Raw genomic sequence first — 19396 nt, forward strand, 5'->3', positions numbered from 1 at the left:
GGAGACAGCGTAACATCTTCTTCAGCTACTAATTTATAACATTTTGGAAGTCATGACTTCTGCAACTATTCTGGTTAACCGAGTTATGAAATAAATTGCAGAAAACTGTCGAAGTTACAATATTAATTTTCTTTGTTACTTTATGACTAGCTTTGAGCCTAAGCTCATTATCAAATCGTCCAATAAGCTATTCGATAAGGTACATTACGACAGCCACATGAATGTACATTGTAGCTAAATACATCTTTCGTACAATGCAGTAAAATGCATCTTTAGGATATAGCAGTAGACGGCTGAACTTCATTTATTTAATACTGTTTCAGGACGTGTGAGGGAAGGAGGAGGTGCACAGCAGGAGGAGGAGCAGTAGATGGACAGAGAAAGGGTAGAGGAAGAGACTGACGGAGAGAGGGTGAAGAGGGGATGAACATAGAAAGGGAAGAGGAGGAGAGTAGCAGATGGGTAGACAGAGGAGCAGGAAGAGGTTGACAGAGTGTGGGGTTGGAGCAGGTCGACAGAGAGAAAGGGACAAGAAGGAATTGGACAGAGAGGAGGGCAGAGGAGATAGATAGAGAGAGAGCGGGAGGAGGGAATGGGCTGATAGAACTGGAATAAATACATAGCAGGTCAACGCCTGGTACTCAGTTAGTGTAAGATTAAATTTTGTAACTAGTGTACTCGGAACTGAAGTAGTCTCTTCACCACAATAAAATTAGCTATCGTACTTTCTCTTATTACTATACATGAACCAGACCATGTATTTTAGGCAAGTGACACCACTGTCCAGTGTCTGGGGCGTCTGAACCGGCTCGGTTATGGACTGTTGTTAGGGATGATCTAGGAAAGCTCAGCGCGAAGTCATAGTACAGACATCGTTTACAGTACTTGGACAGTTGAATAGCTATCAATCTTACAGTGAAGCATCGTTAGCTAACGAACGACATTTACCGTTTCTACCCAGTATTGAGGACGCCTGTTCTGCTACCGTAGAGCACTGCAGGGGGACTTCCCCTTCACGGCACGGTACGGTTGCCTGGGGATTTCCCTGAATTCGACGACGCAGTCGTATTAAGGCTCCCCTGCTAGTTCCACTATTGCTTATCTCCTCTCAGTCCAGCTCTCTCTTAATTAAAGGCGAATCCCAAATGGCATCCAAGAGAGAGCCATGAGTGTCTTCGTAAAACGCACAGTCACGCAAATGTCTAGTGTGCTCTAATTAGAAAAAAAAAAAAAATACCAGGAAAGGTTCGAGCCGGTAGGGAAACTTGAATTGCGCCACAAGTCACCAAACGAATCCGTAAAAAGGTTTTAAAAATATTTGTGAAAACTTCTCCATTAACTGAAAGATTGAGCATTAGTTCTCCTTCATCCCGCCTCCCCCCCCCCCTCCCCCCTCCCCCCCACCTCCCAGGAAAAGGTCAATGCGACAGCTTTTAGAGACTGATTTACATTATGCTGGAGGTAAAAAAAGAAAATGCAGCGACTTTAATCTCTTCGACCCAAGCATGGACTGTGGGAACAACTCTTGGAGTACTGTCGATACACTTCCGACACCTCTGTGCGATAAATCAAGCTAACCGGTTAATCATTTGTAAAGACCTGCTTGCTAGGCCGAGACTCAAGGCGGGATGGCTGTATTACGTGACCAGTACTCTTGAACGCTGAGCCATCCGCACAAACCTGACGAATCGGGTCAAAACTTTAACTTGCTACTAATTCCTTTGCATGATTTTCGAATTTCTTTGAGGCATCGCACAGCTAGACTGCAGTTCGAGGATGCATCGCATAGCAGGAAGTTAAGACTTAATGACGGCTTCAGGAAGAGGCTGTGCAAACGAGCCTCGAATTACAGACGTCTTGAAAGCAAAAGTCAAAGTTGTCAATCACCAAGGACAGTGGACGCCTACTGCTAAGGATATTGGTCTAGATGTAACTATGAAAGGAGAAGTAACAACATTCGAAACTGCTGAACGTTATTGGAATTTTTTTGAAACGCGAATCGCATAGGTCAGTCATTATTGCACTGTTTATAAGATCATGGGAATAAACCGCATATAACTGCATATTTCATGCTTTTGTCCTGACACTCGATCCGACGATGGTCACTTTACGTCCTGTTACCTGGACCCAGTGATAGTCACTATGTGGTCTGCGAGGGGAGAAGAGTCGATGGCGTAAAGTTTCTCATTCCCAGAATTATTGGTCTCCAGACACTGAATTAATGACTTACGTTAAACAGCAAATATTTTCGCAAGACTGGATATAGAAGACATGGCGATGTTACGTATAACGGTGTTCTCGGAATCATTTGAGAAGAGTTAGTCTTTGTATCGGCAGCAGCTTTCGCCCTCTTCTTGTGTATCTTAGCAATCGGCAACACAAACATGACGCTGCACTCTACATACTCCCATTACGGTCACGGACAGTAAACACGTGCACTTAATGCGCGTGGCTGAAAGATTAGTGATAAATACGTCGCAATGTAGGAAAAGAAAGAAACGGCGACAGGATATATTGTATCTCTCCGTGTTTCTGAGCTAACAATAACAGAGGATCTTAAAATCCTAAAATAAACGACGTTTCGGTCGTCTTACAGCGAACTTTCTGAGGGCGTAGTATTTTAGTATTTCAAGTATTTTATGAGATTAAATGGCAGGATACCCAGGAGGTTTTTTTCTGTGATTGACACTGGATCCTATGTATTAATAATAGCACAGGACTTCAATTTTGCCATATCTGTTGGTCTGTCTTGACACTAATGTTTTAATCGAGATGAAAACAGAATGCCTCTTGCTCATTGAACTCATGGTGGTGGTGGTGGTAGTTAGTGTTTAACGTCCCGTCGACAACGAGGTCATTAGAGACGGAGCGCAAGCTCGTGTTACGGAAGGATTGGGAAGGAAATCGGCCGTGCCCTTTCAAAGGAACCATCCCGGCATTTGCCTGAAAAGATTTAGGGAAATCACGGAAAATCTAAATCAGGATAGCCGGAGACGGGATGGAACCGTCGTCCTCCCGAATGCGAGTCCAGTGTGCTAAACACTGCGCCACCTCGCTCGGTTTGAACTCATGATCAGGACGCATTAGTACATGCGGCAGGTCGTGGACATTGACCTATTGAGTGGTGACTGCTCAGAAAGACCACTGGCTGGAGAAACTGTTGTCCTGTCTTATTAAATAGGTTCGCTTCGGAGTCGAAAAGCGAAATTAACTGCTTGTCACCTGTGGTTTGGTGGAATTTTGTTGTGTAAGAAAACACGGAATTTATTGATACTGTTACCATAAATAACAGCCGGTGGCCCCTTTTCCATTTCGATATAACTCACATGTACCATTGTTAGACACATATGAATTCAGTTGTTCTTTGCCGTCGGGTGGCTTGCGTGACAGCATAGCGCCTATCCCGAGTAGCGAAACATCTATTGGCGTAAATGTGTCTAGGCACGAAGAAGACTTCACACACTTTTTTATCTTCACGAACTCTCATCGCAGGGATATTGTCCTTCAATGTAGGCTGACGTGGGGCTCAGAACATTTTTGGTCAGTATATGGCAGTATATGAAAGCTTTTACGAAAAGAACTACGTTTAATTTTACTCACTAAGTTTATTAAATTAAAATTTCGGATGTGTTGCTCCTGGATGGACCCAGTGACGATCATGACGTCATCCAGATAGTTCACAGCCTGTGGTAGTCCCTGTATAAGCCACTCTAAGTATTTGTGTAACATTGTGGAAGTACTTGCACATAAAAAGGTAGTCTAATATATTGATTACCATAAAAAGTTTTGATTTTGCTTCTAATGGTAATTACAGATAAGTGTCAGCTAAATATATCCTAGACAAGAACTACCTCCATGATAATTTTGCCAGTGACGTTTCCGGACGTGGAATTCAATAAACACTTCAATTCGATGAAGTGCTGGTGAGTGCTTTACGTACCACTGCAACGGTACCTGCTAATATCAAAATTTACTTTCTTTCCTGTTCTCGAAAAGATTGGTGAATACATGCCTCTATAAGAGACCTAACTATAGTAGAGGAGGCAATATGTCAGCTTTAGGGTACAGCACTGGTACCAGTAAATGACCAACTTACATTAAATGAGAAAATTAGGGAAAAGTGTAGAGCAGATTCAAAGACACAAGAGTCTGGTGAATAGACAATGGAGAAAAGAGCAGCAATCGATCACGAAATCCGCCGTTTTATTACAGCAGCTCTAGATTTAAAACATTACATAGTCATCTTCAGTGTATATAGCAACAGTTGACGTCTGTCCAAAGCATGCTAGATTTCTGTGTGCTCTACATCAACCAATATTGTTTACTACGTGGCACATTGGACTAATGTCATCTTTTGTTGTGTACGCTGAAGATGACTATGTAGTAGTCGAAATCTAGAGCTGCTTTTAATAAAACGATGGATTTCGCGATCGATTGCTGTTCTTTTCTCCGGCGTCTATATTCAATGGTTGCTGCACACAACGGGATCATATGGATTCCACTCTGATTCCTCTAGAGAATGTTGCTAACCTGTTTGAGTTTGTCACAAGAACAGATTAAACATAAAGATCCCTCAGAATAAAGTAAGAGAGAGAAGAATTCTTACTAAAACGTGTAAACGTTCTTTTCGAATACTGTCCGCGAGTGGGCAAGAAAAGGAACAGATTAATACCGTTACGAACGTACGTCATTTACTAAAACACTGCTTCGTATAGACGCTTTATTCTGAGATAAGATAAGAAGAGAAGCTTTTTAAATTTGGTTTTACGAGGTGCGTTCCATAAGCAATGCAACACATTTTTTTAGCAGTTTAGTTTTATTGTGGATTCCAATACACCCATTCCAATTACCATATTATTGCCTACTCTTTAGGCTAGAAAACCCTATTTTTCAACATAATCTCCTTTCAATACGACGGCCTCGATCCACCTTACATGGTATCACTCTACTGGTCGCACCGAGCGAGGTGGCGCAGTGGTTAGACACTGGACTCGCATTCGGGAGGACGACGGTTCTGTGGTGTCACCGCCAGACACCACACTTGCTAGGTGGTAGCCTTTAAATCGGCCGCGGTCCATTAGTATACGCCGGACCCGCGTGTCGCCACTGTCAGTGATAGCAGACCGAGCGCCACCACACGGCAGGTCTAGAGAGACTTCCTAGCACTCGCCCCAGTTGTACAGCCGACTTTGCAAGGAAAGGTTCACTGACAACTACGCTCTCATTTGCCGAGACGATAGTTAGCATAGCCTTCAGCTACGTCATTTGCTACGACCTAGCAAGGCGCCGTATTCAATTGATATTTATTATGTGAAGCATGTATCATCAAGAGAGATGTTCTACAATTGTGGATTAAAGTTAAGTACTACATCATCTACGTACTTTATTTGCAATTCTCAAGATATTGTCCTGTTCCAGACCTCACGCCAGTCAGCATGTCATTAAACGCGTGCATTTCGGCCTCCTCTAGAAACACAGTGTTGGCTCTTCTGCCAACACTACAGGTTCAATCCCGCGTCCGGCCATCCTGATTTAGGTTTTCCGTGATTTCACTAAATCGCTCCAGGCAAATGCCGGGATGGTTCCTTTCAAAGGGCACGGCCGACTTCCTTCCCCGTCCTTCCCTAATCTGATGAGACCGATGACCTCGCTGTCTGGTCTCCTTCCCCAAAACAACCAACCAACCATCTACTGGTCGACGTCGGAGCCAAAGTCCCGCTGCATCAGTATCCTTCCCATCATCCACGTACAGCTTCCCGCAGAGTGCATCCTTCATTGGGCCAAACAGATGGAAGTCGGAATGTCCGATATCCGGACTGTAGAATGGCGAGGAAGAAAAGTTCAGTGCAGTTTTGTGAGCTCCTCTTGGGTGCACCACCAACAGAGACGTCCAGTTGTGCAGCGAGGTATTTGTGATGCGTCGATCACCTCGAATGAGAGTGTCCACACGTTTCAACGTTGTGGGAATCACAGCTGTGTGAGGCACCCCGGCTCGTGGGAGATCGGTCAGGTTTGCGTCACCTCGTTGCGATTATGACAGACGCCTCATCCGACGATTCACCGTGTTTTTGTTCGGTGGTTTGGTTTACCGTCAGAAGAAACTCAAAGTCAGCCATTCTGAAGGCTACGTGTAGCGCTGCCACCAATCAGAACTTTACGAAACTATGGGGGCTGAAGCAGAAATATTCCACGTGTCCCACAATAAATTCCTCATTTCACAAACGAAACTGGCCGAAAAAAAAAAATTTTGCATTCCGTACCGAACGCCCCTCGTTCATAAGATTACTGTAAAGTAGATGGGTTGATCAGATAACAAATGATTCAAATTGGGGAGAAAGGAGGTTTATGCCACAACTTGAATGCAACAGGTCAGTCGTGGGATGCATCCTGAGGCCGTAAGGAGTAGCTAATTTGGTAAAGGAACACAGTGTAGGGAGTGAAAACTGTAGAAGGAGACTGGGGCATGAACGCAGAATGCAGATACAAAAGGATGGGGTATGCAGTGGTTATGCGGAGGTTTGCTCGGGAGTGCTTCATGAAACCGGCCCTCAGAGCGATGACCACAACGCCACCATTCAACTTCTGGGCTCTGAGGGTTTGTGAATGAGAAGGAGGCGCTTGGGCTGCGTACGTACTTGGCGAGATCCGCGCGGTACTTCCTCTTGGTGGGCGCGGCGGGCGCCATGCGCTCCAGGTCGGCCTTGACGCGCCAGCAGCAGCGCGCCGTCAGCGCGAACAGCACCACGTTCACCAGCAGCTGCGCGCCCACCGGCGCCGAGAACACCTCCAGGTACTCCGTCCTGCCCTCTGCGGACACACACGCCATCCGTCACGTAGGCTCAGAAATGGGAACACGTGCTTCAGATGGCAAACAGTATGACAAGGCAGTATTACGTTCCTTAAATTTATCCACGCTGTATGGGATTGGTTGAGGTCACCTGATGATGGCAACGTCCTGCCGAAACATGCGGTGCTAATAAATACACTACTGGCGATTACAATTGCTACACCAAGAAGAAATGCAGATGATAAACTGGTATTCATTGGACAAATATATTATACTAGAACTGACATGTGATTACATTTTCACGCAATTTGGGTACATAGATCCTGAGAAATCAGTACCCAGAACAACCACCTCTGGCCGTAATAATGGCCTTGATACGCCTGGGCATTGAGTCAAACAGAGCTTGGATGGTGTGTACAGGTACAGCTGCCCATGCAGCTTCAACACGATACCACAGTTCATCAAGAGTAATGACTAGCGTACTGTGACGAGCCAGTTGCTCGGCCACCATTGACCAGACGTTTTCGGTTGGTCAGAGATCTGGAGAATGTGCTGGCCAGGGCAGCAGTCGAACATTTTCTGTATCCAGAAAGGGCCGTACAGGACGTGCAACTTACGGTCGTGCATAATCCTGCTGAAATGTAGGGTATCGCAGGGATCGAATGAAGGGTAGAGCCTTGGGTCGTAAGACATCTGAAATGTAACGTCGACTGTTCAGAGTGCCGTCAATGCGAACAAGAGGTGACCGAGACGTGTAACCAATGGCGCCCCATATCATCATGCCGGGTGATACGCCAGTATGGCGATGACGAATACACGCTTCGAATGTGCGTTCACCGCGATGTCGCCAAACACGGATGTGACCATCATAATGCTGTAAACAGAACCTGGATTCATCCGAAAAAATGACGTTTTGCCATTCGGTCGTTGAGTACACCGTCGCAGTCGCTCCTGTCTGTGATGCAGCGTCAAGGGTAAACCGCAGCCATGATCTCCGAGCTGATAGTCCACGCTGCTGCAAACGACGTCGAACTGTTCGTGCAGATGGTTGTTGTCTTGCAAACGTCGCCATCTGTTGACTCAGGGATCAAGAGGTGGCTGCACGATCCGTTACAGCCATGTGGATAAGATGCCTGTCATCTCGACTGCTAGTGATACGAGGCCGTTTGGATCCAGCACGGCGCTCCGTATTACCCTCCTGAACCCAGCGATTCCATATTCTGCTAACAGTCATTGGATCTCGACCAACGCGAGCAGCAATGTCGCGATACCATAAACCGCAATCGCGATAGGGTACAATCCGATCTTTGTCAAAGTCTGAAGCGTGATGGCACGCATTTCTCCTCCTTACATGAGGCATAAAAACAACGCTTCACCAGGCAACGCCGGTCAACTGCTGTTTGTGTATGAGAAATCGGTTGGAAACTTTCCTCATGTCAGCACGTTGTAGGTGTCGCCACCGGCGCCAACCTTGTGTGAACTCTCTGAAAAGCTAATCATTTGCATATCACAGCATCTTCTACCTGTCGGTTAAATTTCGCGTCTGTAGTACGTCATCTTCGTGGTGTAGCAATTTTAATGTCCTGTAGTGTAGATCTGGCAAGATGTAATTTATTCAATGAGACAATAAGTGAAATTAATGATCTGACAATGAAAGAAAAATGAATTAATACAGAATAATACAGACCCATCACCAGCGGAAGTCGCTGGACAATTAATATCCAAATGTCAGCCACTAAACCAGCGGCACTGCATTAAAGTTTATAAATTGTCAACTGAGTACAAGAAAAGAATGGGCAATGCTGACAATCGGGATGTTATGAAAAAGGAGGACATCGACGTTTATCATCTCCACTATTAATTAATAACATCAGTGATTATTCGACCCGTTATCCTCAGAAGTAAAGAAATACATTCATCCTCATAAATTAAGGATAATGCTGATACATGATGAAGCAAAGCTCTGGTGGGCGGTTTGCGGGTTTAAATCACCTCGGGGTACGACCATGCCGTGCATTTGACCTGCGGTTGTCGCACGGTGGCGCTGGCAGCAGTCCACATACGCAGAGGTGTGTTGGTGCACGTCAGAGTACGGTGAAGCGAGTAAGTGTGAATACGTTTCCAGACTTGCTAAAGGTGACTGTGTGTTGAAAATAGCTCAAAGAATTGATGATGTTATGAGGGTAGAATACTAGAGCGACTGGAGGCTGGTCAAACACGGCAGGTCGTAGCACGGGCCCTCCGTGTGCCACGATGTGTAATCTCAAGATTATGGCAACGATTCCAGCAGATAGGAAACGTGTCTAGGATCTACAGTATGGAACTTCCACAGTGTACAACACCACAAGAAGACCGATATCTCACCATCAGTGCCAGCAGACGGCCACGGATTACTGCAGGTATCCTCGCTCGGGACCTTGCCGCAGCCACTGGAACTGTTGTCTCCAGACACACAGTTACAGACGACTGAACAGACATGATTTATTCGCCCGGAGACCTGCAAGGCGCATTCCACTGACCCCTGGTCACAGGAGAGCCCGTAAAGCCGGGTGTCAAGAACACAGTACATGGTCATCGGAACAGTGGTCCCAGGTTATGTACACGGACGAGTCCAGGCGTAGTGCTAACAGTGATTCTCGCCGGGTTTTCATCTGGCGTGAACCAGGAACCAGATACCAACCCCATAATGTCCTTGAAAGGGACCTGTATGAAGGTCGTGGTTTGATGGTGTGGGGTAGTATTATGATTGGTGCACTTACATCCCTGCATGTGTTTCACAGAGGAACTGTAACAGGTCAGGTGTATCGGGACATCATTTTGCACCAGTGTGTCCGCCTTTTCAGGGGTGCAGTGGGTCCCACCTTCCACCTGATGGATGATAACCCATGGCACTACCGAGCTGCCATCGTGGAGGAGTACTTTGAAACAGAAAATATCAATCGAATGGAGTGGCCTGCCTGTCCTCCAGACCCAAACCCCGTCGATGCTCTCGGTCGACGTATCGCTACGCGTCTTCAAACCCCTAGGACACTTCAGGAGGTCCGACAGGCACTGGTGCAAGAACGGGAGCCTATACCCCAGCAGCTGCTCGACCACCTGATCCTGAGTATGCCAACCCGGTTGTGCGGTCTGTATACGTGTGCATGGTGATTATATCCCATACTGATGTCGGGGTACATGCGCAGGAAACAGTGACGTTATGAAGCACATGTTTTTCGGGACGGTTTTCTCAACTTATCACCAATACCGTGGACTTACAGATCTGTGTTGTGTGCGTTCCCTATGTGCCTATGCTATTAGCGCCAGTTTTGTGCAGTGCCACGTTGTGTGGCACCACATTCTGCAATTATCCTTAATTTATGAGCGTGAGTGTAGAATAAGAATGCTCGTGCTGCGCCCCTTAATTTGCACACTGCACAGATACCAGGAATCACCGTGAATTCAACCGTTCTATCAAAAACATCCCCCTCCGAATTATTCCTCGCTTCTGCGCCAGTCTCTCGCATTGTAGTGCCGTCTTACGACCGTTGGAGTACGTGCGTGGCGGCCGACGATGCGCCGCTGAGCTCTGCCGGAGTGACGCATTAGGTGTGGACAGGACTGCCAGCTATGGTGGCGATGCTTGCAGACTGCGCGCGCCATTGTAGCCGACGCCCTTGCGGATGAAAAACTTTAAGACTCAAAACACTAACGGCCAATTCACTTGCCGTCCCCGGAATACTATTGTCCAGTCCTCCTGTCTCTGGCTTACGGTCTAAACTTGGGGCAACGCTCACGTTTCTCCCTCGCGGGCAATCGTAGGGCAGCCCCGAAACGCCATTCAGTTGCTGCAAATTATCATGAACCTTTGCCTCCCACCAAGTGTTAACTTTGGACTAGCCAATCAGCACCTTATGCACGAAGCAGCAACCGGCTGGCCCGATTCCCAGAGCGTGGCAGTCGTTCGCCCTGCTCGTAAAATTTCTGGAGACAGGAACGATAAATTTTAAGGGTCTACATCCTCATGGAACAGTCTGAGTCTGTATTCCCCAGAGTACGCTGGAGACGATATTATTTTGGCTAGCGAGTGGTGTCCCGCTGCCTCCCAGCAGAATGTTTGTTTGCTCTCGAGGTCAGCTAACCTAACGGGGATGGCTTTCCTCGCCCTGCCCCCGTGCTCAGGTACACTGTTGTGAGAACTGCGTTTCGCCGAAGCTAGAACAAAATGTCCATTTCTGTTTCGGCTATAACCGACTTAGCCATTGGCCGCTGAGCGTCAGATTCTTCGTATCTCGCCAGGAGGACGCCAGCTGAAGGAAATAATGAAGTCCCTTCTGCGTCAGATCAGTGAGAACTGCGATTTCTGGGGACCCCACAAGTAGCTCCAGGAACCGAACCATATGCAGAAACGTTAGACAGAAAAACAAGCTAAAGAAGGTATGTAATCAAGATGATATCAACTAAAGCACCCATCGAATCTCGTAACCAGTCATGTTTCATGTCACCATTAAAACTGGAATTGAATTGTTTACACGTAATATAGTTGCACATAGAGTAAAAAATGTCTGGAGACGGCCAAGAAAAGGCCAACGCCTCACAATATTTATCATCACGACGTGTTTCGGCAGCATACTGCCATCAGCGGGTGCATTCATCTAGAGTGTGATGAGATTAATTATATTAACAAAACTTAGTTAGTTAGCTAGTTTCACGTCCCATTGACCATTTGTACAATTAATTTAGGGCTTGAGAGTACAAGTGGTAAAAGCGCTTTCTGAAGCTAACTGACTCAGTGACTGCCAGAGTTAAACGGTTATTTATAAATTATGTGAGTTACTATCGAAATATCAGATATTTTTTTTCTAATGACGTGTTAGTCTGTGCATAGTTGTAAGTGTGCTTAGATATTGTAGTGGCACTGCATTGTTTTTTTATAATATATTAAAAATTCTTATAGTCCTTGCATCTTACAAGTTTTTCGAGTAAAACACAAACAAGTGCACAAGCATTTTATTTATTGTGCTGTATTTTGAAGACTTTTTTCGTACAACTCATGATGTACATAGGTGAGTAATTAATCAGAACCAACACTTCGAAAAAAATACGTAAATAGTAAATAAAATGAAAAACGAAAACGAAAATAGATTGACAGAATAAAATCGCAACACCAAAAGACAATTAATATAGAGACAATTTTGGGAATACATTTGTCTAGTTAACATATGTAAGCGATTAACCTTGGAAGATCAGAGGTTAATTTAAACGCGAGATAAGCCATTACAAATGTGAAATGATTGTAAGTTAATAATGGATGTAACTGCCAGAATGTTGCATACAAGCATGAAACCGTGCGTGCATTGTGTTGTCCAGGAGCCGGATATCTTCCATGTTAACAAATTTCTCTTCTTCAGAAACTCTTTTCTTGCCATTACCAATCTACATTTTATGTCCTCTCTACTTCGGCCATAATTATTTATTTTGCTACCCAAATAGCAAAACTCAGCCATTACTTTGTCTCGTTTTCTAATCTCATTCCCTCAGCTTCTTATATCCTCCTTTCAAGACATTGTCCATTCCATTCAACTGCACTTCCAAGCCCTATGCTGTCTCTGAAAATTACAATGTCATCGGCAAACATCAAAGTTTTTATCTTTTCTTCCTGGACTTTAATTCCTGCTCCGAATTTTTCTTAGGTTTCCTTTGCTGCTTGCTTGATGTACAGACTGAATGACATCGGGGATAGGTTACGACCTTGTTTCACTCCTTTCTCAACCACTGTTTCCTTTTCATGCCCCTCAACTCTTGTAACTTCCGTCTGGCTTTTGTACCAGTTGTAAGTATCCTTTCGCTCCCTGTATTTTACGCCTGCTGCCTTCAGAACTTCAAAGAGAGTATTCAAGTCAACATTGTCAAAAGGTCTCTCTGAGTCTACAAATGCTGTAAACATAGGTTTGCCTTTCCTTAACCTATCGTCTAAGATAAGTCGTAGGGTCAGTATTGGTTCGCGTGTTACTACTTTTCTCCGGAATCCAAAAAAGATCTTCCACGAGGTCGGCTTCTACCAGTTTTTCCATTTTTGTGTAAATAGTTCGTGTTAGTATTTTTGAAGCATTAGTAGGATGTAGGTGGAGTTAGGACTTACGCTGGATGAAGCAGGAGACGCGGCCGAGGCCGAACATCCTGCCGGTGGCGCTGAGGTAGTAGGCGACGCCGGTGATGACGGTGGGCACGCCCCACGCGTACAGGGAGTACAGCGTGAACAGCCGGCGGGTCCTGCTGCGGCGGGAGCTCTCCCGCGAGCTGCGCACCGCCCTGCACACCAAACACCTCACACTTCAGCGAACTATACTGTGCTCGTAGCATTCGCTGTAAAGTGTTGAGACACTGCAAGACAACAAGTGAGGCGATGCCACTTCGGAATTAGCAAATACACTCCTGGAAATGGAAAAAAGAACACATTGACACCGGTGTGTCAGACCCACCACACTTGCTCCGGACACTGCGAGAGGGCTGTACAAGCAATGATCACACGCACGGCACAGCGGACACACCAGGAACCGCGGTGTTGGCCGTCGAATGGCGCTAGCTGCGCAGCATTTGTGCACCGCCGCCGTCAGTGTCAGCCAGTTTGCCGTGGCATACGGAGCTCCATCGCAGTCTTTAACACTGGTAGCATGCCGCGACAGCGTGGACGTGAACCGTATGTGCAGTTGACGGACTTTGAGCGAGGGCGTATAGTGGGCATGCGGGAGGCCGGGTGGACGTACCGCCGAATTGCTCAACACGTGGAGCGTGAGGTCTCCACAGTACATCGATGTTGTCGCCAGTGGTCGGCGGAAGGTGCACGTGCCCGTCGACCTGGGACCGGACCGCAGCGACGCACGGATGCACGCCAAGACCGTAGGATCCTACGCAGTGCCGTAGGGGACCGCACCGCCACTTCCCAGCAAATTAGGGACACTGTTGCTCCTGGGGTATCGGCGAGGACCATTCGCAACCGTCTCTATGAAGCTGGGCTACGGTCCCGCACACCGTTAGGCCGTCTTCCGCTCACGCCCCAACATCGTGCAGCCCGCCTCCAGTGGTGTCGCGACAGGCGTGAATGGAGGGACGAATGGAGACGTGTCGTCTTCAGCGATGAGAGTCGCTTCTGCCTTGGTGCCAATGATGGTCGTATGCGTGTTTGGCGCCGTGCAGGTGAGCGCCACAATCAGGACTGCATACGACCGAGGCACACAGGGCCAACACCCGGCATCATGGTGTGGGGAGCGATCTCCTACACTGGCCGTACACCACTGGTGATCGTCGAGGGGACACTGAATAGTGCACGGTACATCCAAACCGTCATCGAACCCATCGTTCTACCATTCCTAGACCGGCAAGGGAACTTGCTGTTCCAACAGGACAATGCACGTCCGCATGTATCCCGTGCCACCCAACGTGCTCTAGAAGGTGTAAGTCAACTACCCTGGCCAGCAAGATCTCCGGATCTGTCCCCCATTGAGCATGTTTGGGACTGGATGAAGCGTCGTCTCACGCGGTCTGCACGTCCAGCACGAACGCTGGTCCAACTGAGGCGCCAGGTGGAAATGGCATGGCAAGCCGTTCCACAGGACTACATCCAGCATCTCTACGATCGTCTCCATGGGAGAATAGCAGCCTGCATTGCTGCGAAAGGTGGATATACACTGTACTAGTGCCGACATTGTGCATGCTCTGTTGCCTGTGTCTATGTGCCTGTGGTTCTGTCAGTGTGTTCATGTGATGTATCTGACCCCAGGAATGTGTCAATAAAGTTTCCCCTTCCTGGGACAATGAATTCACGGTGTTCTTATTTCAATTTCCAGGAGTGTACACTGAGGTGATAAGTCATGAGTTAGCGATATGTACACTACTGGCCATTAAAATTGCTACACCAAGATGAAATTCAGATGATAAACGGGTATTCATTGGACAAATATATTATACTAGAATTGACATGTGATTACATTCTCACGCAATTTGGGGGCATAGATCCTAACAAATCAGTACCCAGAACAACCACCTCGGGCCGTAATAACGGCCTTGATACGCCTAGGCATTGAGTCAAACAGAGCTTGGATGGCGTGTACAGGTACAGCTGCCCATGCAGCTTCAACACGATACCACAGTTCATCAAGAGTATGACAGTCGTATTGTGACGAGCCAGTAGCTCGGTCACCATTGACCAGACGTTTTCAGTTGGTGAGAGATCTGAAGAATGTGCTGGCCAGGGCAGCAGTCGAACATTTTCTGTATCCAGAAAGGCCCGTACAGGACGTGCAACATGCGGTCGTGCATTGTCCTGCTGAGATGTAGGGTTTCGCAGGGATCGAATGAAGGGTAGAGCCACGGGTCGTAACACATCTGAAATGTAACGTCCACTGTTCAAAGTGCCGTCAATTCGAACGAGAGGTTACCGAGACGTGTAACCAATGGCACCCAATACCATTACCCCGAGTGATACGCCAGTATGGCGAGGACGAATATACGCTTCCAATGTGCGTTCACCGCGATGTCGCCAATCACGGATGCGACCATCATGATGCTGTAAACAGAACCTGGATTCATCCGAACAAATGACGTTTTGCCATTCGTGCACCCAGGTTCGTCGTTGAGTACACCATCGCAGGCCCTCCTTTCTGTGATGCAGCGTCGGCAAGGGTAACCGCAGCCATGGTCTCCCAGCTGACAGCCCATGCTGCTGCAAACGTCGTCGAACTGTTCGTGCAGATGGTTGTTGTCTTGCAAACGTCCCCATCTGTTGACTCAGGGATCGAGACGCAGCTGCACGATCCGTTACAGCCATGCGAATAAGATGGCTGTCATCTCGATTGCTAGTGATACGAGGCCGTTGGGATCCAGCACGGCGTTCCGAATAGTTTGAGCCGAAAGTCTAATTTACAGCTTACCTTTTCCCGTGACGCATATCGTTTTGGTGTCAAAATGAATCAGAAATTAAGTAGAACTTTTCTATATGACAATGTTTCGCTGTCACATAGTGTCTCTTAACCCCGAAAAAATTAGGAACGTGCATGGTCACACTAATTTGACCACCGTCTACGTTCGATGTCAATGTGCAATAACCACTCACAGACGGTAGGTGGCACCACTAGCAGAGGAGGATATACAGGGTGGCCCATTGATCGTGATCAGGCCAAATATCTCACGAAATGGGCGTCAAACGAAAAAACTAAAAAGAACGAAATGTGTGAAGGGGGGAACCAGATGGCGTTATGGTTGGCCCACTAGATGGCGCTGCCATAGGTCAAACGGATATCAACTGCGTTTTTTGAAAATAGGAACCCCCATTTTTTATTACATATTCGTGTAGTACGTAAAGAAATATGAATGTTTTAGTCGCACCACTTTTTTCCCTTGTGATAGATGGCGCTGTAATAGTCACAAACATATGGCTCACAATTTAAGACGAACAGTTGGTAACAGGTAGGTTTTTTAAATTAAAATACAGAACGTAGGTACGTTTGAACAATTTACTTCGGCTGTTCCAATGTGATACATGTACCTTTGTGAACTTATCATTTCTGAGAACGCATGCTGTTACAGCGTGATTACCTGTAAATACCACATTAATGCAATAAATGCTCAAAATGATGTCCGTCAACCTCAATGCATTTGGCAATACGTGCAACGACATTCCTCTCAACAGCGAGTAGTTCGCCTTCCGTAATGTTCGCTCATGCATTGACAATGCGCTGACGCGTGTTGTCAGGCGTTGTCGGTGGATCACGATAGCAAATATCCTTCAACTTTCCCCACAGAAAGAAATCCGGGGACGTCAGATCCGGTGAACTTGCGGGCCGTGGTGTGGTGCTTCGACGACCAATCCACCTGTCATGAAATATGCTATTCAATACCATTTCAACCGCACACGAGCTATGTGCCGGACATCCATCATGTCGGAAGTGCATCGCCATTCTGTCATGCAGTGATACATCTTGTAGTAACATCGGTAGAACATTACGTAGGAAATCAGAATACATTGCACAATTTAGATTGCCATCGATAAAATGCCGGTGGCCAATTATCCTTCCTCCCACAATGCAGGACGATACATTAACCAGCCAAGGTCGATGATGTTCCACTTGTCGCAGCGATCGTGGATTTTCCGTTGCCCAACAGTGCATATTATGCAGGTTTACGTTACCGCTGTTAGTGAATGAAGGTCCGTTGCTAAATAGAACGCGCGCAAAAAATCTGTCATCGTCGCGCAATTTCTCTTGCGCCCAGTGGCAGAACTGTACACGACGTTCAAAGTCGTCGCCATGCAATTCCTGGTGTATAGAAATATGGTACGGGTGCAATCGATGTTGATGTAGCATTCTCAACACCGACGTTTTTGAGATTCCCGATTCTCGCCCAGTTTGTCTGCTACTGATCTACGGATTAGCCGCGACAGCCGCTAAAACACCTACTTGGGCATCATCATTTGTTGCAGGTCGTGATTGAAGTTTCACATGTGGCTGAACACTTCATGTTTCCTTATATAACGTAACTATCCGGCGAACTATCCAGACACTTGGATGATGTCGTCCAGGATACCGAGCAGCATACATAGCACACGCCCGTTGGGAATTTTGATCACGATGGCCATACATCAACACGATATCGACCTTTTCCGCAATTGGTAAACGGTCCATTTTAACACGGGTAATGTATCACGAAGCAGATACCGTCCGCACTGGCGGAATGTTACGAGATACCACGTACGTATACGTTTGTGACTATTACAGCGCCATCTATCACAAAGCGAAAAAAGTGGTCCAACTAAAACATTCATATTTCTTTACGTACTACACGAATTTGTAATAAAAATGGGGTTTCCTGTCTAAAAAAACGCAGTTGATATCCGTTTGGCCTATGGCAGCGCCATCTAGCGGGCCAACCATAGCGCCATCTGGTTTCCCCCTTAAAGCTAGACGAGTTTCGTTCTTTGTAGTGTTTTCGTTTGATGCTTATTTCGTGAGATTTGGCCCGGTCACTATCAATGGAGCACCCTGTATAAAGCGTGTCCGGGGGCGGGGGGCGGAAAGCAGTACAGACTTTGTTGTAATGCGTAAATGGAGACATTTATCTGACGTCCAAAAGGGCATGACTATTGGCTTTAGGGCCAAGCCTGGAAGCATTTTCCAAAGGGACTAAGTTTGTAAACTGAAACTTCCTGGCAGATTAAAACTGTGTGCCGGACCGAGACTCGAACTCGGGACCTGTGCCTTCCGTGGGCAAGTGCTCTACCAACTTTTTTTTTTTTTCATTTAGTTCGTTATTGATCGCTGTGTTTGGTCGTTGCGGACGTCGCAAGACATCCTGTTCAAGTTCGGTGGTTGATCCTTCCACTCAGTTTTTTTATTACAGAGGCTAAACGGCTCTCTGACCGAACACGCTGAACTACCGTGCCGGCATCCAACTGACCTACCCAAGCACGACTCACGCCCCGTCCACGCAGCTTTACTTCTGCCAGTATCTCGTCTTCTACCTTCCAGACTTCGAGTCTCGGTCCGGCACACAGTTTTAATCTGCCAGGAAGTTTCATATCAGCGCACACTCCGCTGCAGAGTGAAAATCTCATTCTGGAAGATTGTAAACTGTTCGTGTGCCGCCCTGTTTACAGTGTACCGTGCATTGGCAAAATGGCGCTATGCAAAACTGGTGCCGAGGCAACTGTGGCGCACCACGGGCCGTAGATGACAGGTGTGAATGACGGCTGCGGAGATGTGTACGGGCGAACAGGCGTGCAGCGGTTGAGCATCCAGATGAATCAAGAGGCTACCAACACTGTCTCCCCAACAACTGTTCAGCCGACGTTGCTACCCTTGGATCAACGCAGCAGATGCCTGGTTCGTGAACCCACGCTGACTACTGTTGATCGGTGACAAAGGCTGGAATTTGCACGCCAATACCGAAACTGGACGTTCACTGAGTGGCGACAGGTGGCCTTTTCAGAGGAATCACGTTTTATGCTCCATCTCCGTGAAACCGTGCAACAAACGTCAGAAGGTTCCAGGGCCCGAGAAGAGAGCGTTTTGGTCTGGGAAATGTTTTCAAGACATTCCCTAGCTCTTCCCGCCCTTCTGGAAGGGCACAATATATCAACACTAACATGGTTCTATCCTTGGGCATCATGTCCATCCCTATATGCAGTCAGAACTGCATGTAGGGGTGTCCTTCCTCAAATAGTTCAAATGGGTCTGAGCACTATGGGACTTAACTTCTGAGGTCATCAGTCCCCTAAAACTTAGAACTACATAAACCTAACTAACCTAAGGACATCACACACATCCATGCCCGAGGCAGGATTCGAACCGACGTCCGTAGCGGTCGCGCGGTTCCAGACTGTAGCGCCTAGAACCGCTCGGCCACCCCGGCCGGCTGTCCTTCCTCGGCTGATGGCATCTACCAGCACGACAATGGAACATGTCACACAGCTCACAGTGAGCATGCCTGGATTGAAGAGCACCAGGATGAGTTTACCATACTCCCCCGCCCACAAAACTCTCCGGATTTAAGTCCACTCGAGAATCTGTGGGACAACCTCGAACGGGCCGTTTGCGCCATGGATCTTCAACCGAGAAACCTAGCGCAGATGGCCAC

General features: G+C 47.1%; 1 protein-coding gene across 1 annotated transcript in view; it reads right to left on the bottom strand.

The window, feature by feature from the left end:
* The window catches only part of LOC124777166, a 686524-nt gene that overhangs the window by 127701 nt on the left and 539427 nt on the right, over positions 1 to 19396 (bottom strand). The window contains exons 5-6 of the mRNA XM_047252473.1: positions 12909 to 13078; positions 6636 to 6807 (exon numbers count right to left, since the gene is read on the bottom strand). Coding sequence (XP_047108429.1) covers positions 6636 to 6807; positions 12909 to 13078 — 342 coding nt within the window. The remainder of the gene's footprint in view (positions 1 to 6635; positions 6808 to 12908; positions 13079 to 19396) is intronic.

The sequence above is a fragment of the Schistocerca piceifrons genome, chromosome 2, assembly GCF_021461385.2.
Source record: "Schistocerca piceifrons isolate TAMUIC-IGC-003096 chromosome 2, iqSchPice1.1, whole genome shotgun sequence".
Lineage (NCBI taxonomy): Eukaryota > Metazoa > Arthropoda > Insecta > Orthoptera > Acrididae > Schistocerca > Schistocerca piceifrons.